General features: G+C 52.3%; 1 protein-coding gene across 1 annotated transcript in view; it reads right to left on the bottom strand.

The window, feature by feature from the left end:
* EEF1A2 (eukaryotic translation elongation factor 1 alpha 2) overlaps positions 1-3169 on the bottom strand; it is a 13111-nt gene extending 9942 nt beyond the window's left edge. The window contains exon 1 of the mRNA XM_009893437.1: positions 2951-3169. Coding sequence (XP_009891739.1) covers positions 2951-3094 — 144 coding nt within the window. The 5' untranslated portion in view covers positions 3095-3169. The remainder of the gene's footprint in view (positions 1-2950) is intronic.
* Between the last annotated feature and the right edge of the window lie 890 nt (positions 3170-4059).

Below are 4059 nucleotides of genomic sequence, written 5' to 3'. Positions count from 1 at the left end.
AGCAGGACTCCCCCTTTCCCCCCACCTCGGAGGTGGTGCTCCCAGTCTGAGCTGGGATCCTGCCACTGTGGAGATGGGGCAGGAGAAGACCACCCCTTGCTGACCCCACTGTGTTCCGGGGCAATCCAGGGAGCCCGGCCAAAGCAAAGGGTTAATGGGCATCGATCATCAGCTCTTGGCCTTAGATACAAGGTTTGGGGACTTTTTTTTAAGATGGAAAATGGAATTTAGGTCATTTGCGGATGATTTGATCTGCTCTAACCACTGTGCAAGGACAGGGCTCTGATTCCCTGCTCCTGTCCAGCCATCCCGGCGGTCTCCGCAACCGCGGTTTCTTCTGGAGTATCAATGCATAAAATTCATTATGGGCAATTAGAAATCGCCAGTCCAGAGGGAAGCGCTTCCCCCTGGCAGGCAGCGAACACTTCGGTGATGATAGTCCTCACCACGAAGCATCACCGTGCCCGGGGGCTGCTCTGCCCCTGGCTCCCGCGCTCCGGCCCCGTGCCCAGCCAGCACAAGGAATTAACGGTGCCGGCTCATTTATGTAACAGCTGAGCGTCGCGATGACTTTGCAGCTTGCTCTGGAGGATTACGGGCAAAATCCTAAAGCCTCCCCCTCCTCGGAGGGGACACCGGGTCGAGATGGTGATGCCCCATCCCCGCTGGGCAGCCGGGAGCTCTGGCGCCTGCAGGAAGGGCAGTCGGGGAGGGGGGGGTGTGGAAGGATCCAGAATCAAATCTCTGCTCCTAAGCATCCTCCTGGCATCAGGCTTAGTGAGGGGGCAGAGCAGGAGCTCGGAGATTAACCCTTTCCAGCAGGGACATCGACCCCCCCTCTTGCCAGGGGAAAAGGGAGGAGGTCGTTAGCGCGTGCTCATTTACTGCGGGAAATGGTGGAGATATAGCGAGGAACGGTGCGTTCTGTGCAATGCATTAATAACAGGTAGTTATTATAACGGGTAGAGCTCAACCAGCACAGCCCACAGCCTTTCACCCATCGGCAGCCTTTCCCTTCCTTTCTGGATGGGGAAACTGAGGCACGGCACAGAGCGCTGCCTCTCCCGCGGGAGCGGAGTAGAAATCAGCACCTTATTGCAGCCACCCGCAACCACGCACACAAACAGCTCGTGTGAACCCCCCCAGAACCCGACATCATACGTAACCTGAAGACAAACGAGATCCTTTATTTAGCAGTTTCCCTCCTTTCATGGGGTATATTCAATTACCCAGAGCTGGTGTTGAAAAAAAACACCAGGGTATTATCTAGCTTTGCACAATACCTTCCCTGTTCAGTGCCAGAAACAGCCTGATTTTTCTTGATCGAACCCCAGCGGAGGGACAGCTTTCTATTTGGAGACCACAAATACTGATTTTATTTTTTTTTTAATTTTTTTTTTATTTTTTAAACAGAACAGCTTTTCTTTTGGAGATACTGTTACCTCTACCCCTGAGTCTAAAAGGAAAAAAAAAAACAAAAAACCACAACACAAAACAATCCTGTCTCTTTTGTCTTAAAAATATATCAGCCCCTGGGTTTTTTTTTTTGTTGGCTTTTTGGGTGCACACAGGCCTCCATTTCCTGCGAATGCCACCTAATGGAAGAAAACCCTTCCCCAGCCCTGCATCAGAAAATGGAGTCTGTAAGCTCAGTCAATAGGCTATTAATAGCAGCTTCCAGTCCCCGCGTATTCTGGCAAGTCAGTGAAAGTGTCTGTTCAATTAAAAACAGCCGCAATCACATCTACGATAACCTCATCGCGCCATATCCGATCTGTAGGTAAAGGAAGGGCGGGGGAAATATAGGGAGGGATGTGAGCGATCGTTTTAAACCAGGGGGGAGAGATGATTTTGTAAGAAGGAAGAAGCTCTTCGCTTAAGGGCTGAGAAAAAGGGCTGAGTGAGGCAGGAAAACGGGTGGTTTAGCTCGGATGCTATCGGCAAATTCAAAGGGTTAAGACAGACAGCAAAATGTCTGATCAAGAGTGGCAGCCCTGTAAACCTGTTTTTTTCTTCTTCATTGAAATGTGGGATCTTGTCCAGAAAAAGAAAAAAAAACCCAACATAATAATGGAGGGATATCTGCATTAAAGATTCCTGGAAGGATGACGACAAGCCATCTTCTGAGAGACCAGATCTGCCCTATCAATAACGCAGCCGGGCTTTTCCTGGCTCACCCACCTCTCTAGAATTTACCATCATTAATTTCTGAGCGCCTCCCATGCATGTTTTTCTTCCCAAGACTATTTCCTTCTCTTCCATCTCTGTGTTTGCCCCATCACAGGTACTGGGTGTGACACCCCGCTCAAGGCATGCAATAGTATATTGCTATAAATGTCACCATTTTAAGAGCTAAACAAAAGGATTTAACTTAAATGCTCACACTTCATGCCAGCTTTTCTATATTAAAGGCTACCAATCAAGCTACACATCAGGCCATATGCTTAAGAAAAATGCGAATGGGGTTTTTAACGAACTGGATCAAACGAGTGGTCCAGATGATGCTGCCCCTTGTCCCCAGCAGGCACTGGAAATAGGTGCTTCAGAGTGAAATTCAGAGATTCCTGCACTTGGCAGTGAGGGATTATCAGGTTTTCCTCCTTGTGCACTATATTTAGAAGGAATTTCATGCTCTGAAGCACTATGGTTTGTGGCTTTTCCAGAACCCTAACCCCATCTTGCAAACCTTCTGCCCTCATTAACAGCCCGCGGCAGGGAGTCCCCCAGCTCCAGAGAAGAGGGTGGCGAGCGCCCAAATGGCCTATTTTCCCAAGGCCAGAGGAGTCAGGAAGACTGAGGGGAAAGAAAAAAAGAAAAAAAAAAAGAGATGGGAACAAAGGGAAAAAGAAAAGGGCAGTGCCAGGAAAAGCGGAGTATTGTCCCTGGGACACTTGTGGGGCATCCGTATGGAGCATCCCTATGGGTGGGAGTGTGGGGACGGGTTCCTCACCTCAGCAGCTTCCTTCTCAAATTTCTCAATGGTCCTTTTGTCAATGCCCCCGCATTTGTAGATGAGATGCCCGGTGGTGGTGGATTTCCCAGAGTCCACATGCCCAATGACGACAATGTTGATATGCGTCTTCTCCTTCCCCATGCTGGTGGGCTACGCGGGGCGGGCGGCGGTGGGGAGGGCTGTGGGAACGCAGCTGCGTTTTTGGGGAGGCTGCAGAGGGAGGAAAGAAGCAGGCGTGTCAAAAGAACCCCCCGTGACAGCACCCTCCCGAGCCCATCGGGGACGGCTCTCCTCCCTTCGCCCCACCTTCCCGCTGGACCACGCGCCCCATTCCGGCTGGGGGTGCCCGACCTCGTCTGGCAGCTCCGGCCGCGTTGGGACGGAGCCAGCCCGTCCCCGGAGGAGGCCAGCCGGGCTATTTCTGGCCACCACGTACAGCCTCCAAGTCTCAGCAAGACACCGCGTTTTATAGCGTCTTGCTCTCCACTGCCATCCTAGAGACCCCCAGTTCCCAGGACTACGTCATCGCTGCCTCGAAGGTGCCCTTCCTCCTCGGGAAAACCTTCCTCCGCCTCAGAGCTGCTCCTGCTGCCTTCTCGGTCTTTCCAAACCTGAGGGCATCTCCTCCATGTCGTGGGTGCCCTGGGAGGAGCTGCGGGTGCCCGTCCCTGTAGGCTGCCCTCACCGCCGCTCCCAAGCCGCCCATGGTTCGGGTGACAACATGGTGTCCGCAAAATGGGACAGACAAAAATAACCCTCGCCCGCTCCCCCGAGCAGGGCTGCGAACAGCGGGGCCGCCGAAATCTCGGCGGTGCGGGCTGAGCCTGCAGTGTGCCTGTATGTGTGTGTGTGTGTGGGGGGTTAATTTTATTCTGGTGCCATGAATGTGGATGAAACAGAGGGAGGAGGCTAAAAACGCAAATCGATATATCCGGGGAGCCGCTCTGGCATCTCCCAGCGTTACCATAGCTCTGCAGCCGCCCCACGAACCCGGCACAATTAGGAGCTTTAATTTGACGTCTAATAAAATCCAATTTTACGAATCTGCCCATAAAAGCAAAGGAGGTCAGGAGGGGTTTGCTGCTCTCATAGCGATGCAGTCATGC

This window comes from Charadrius vociferus, unplaced genomic scaffold, assembly GCF_000708025.1.
Source record: "Charadrius vociferus isolate BGI_N301 unplaced genomic scaffold, ASM70802v2 scaffold259, whole genome shotgun sequence".
Classification (NCBI taxonomy): domain Eukaryota; kingdom Metazoa; phylum Chordata; class Aves; order Charadriiformes; family Charadriidae; genus Charadrius; species Charadrius vociferus.
Note: the sequence above shows the minus strand (reverse complement) of the source record. Positions and strands in the feature narration are given on the sequence as shown.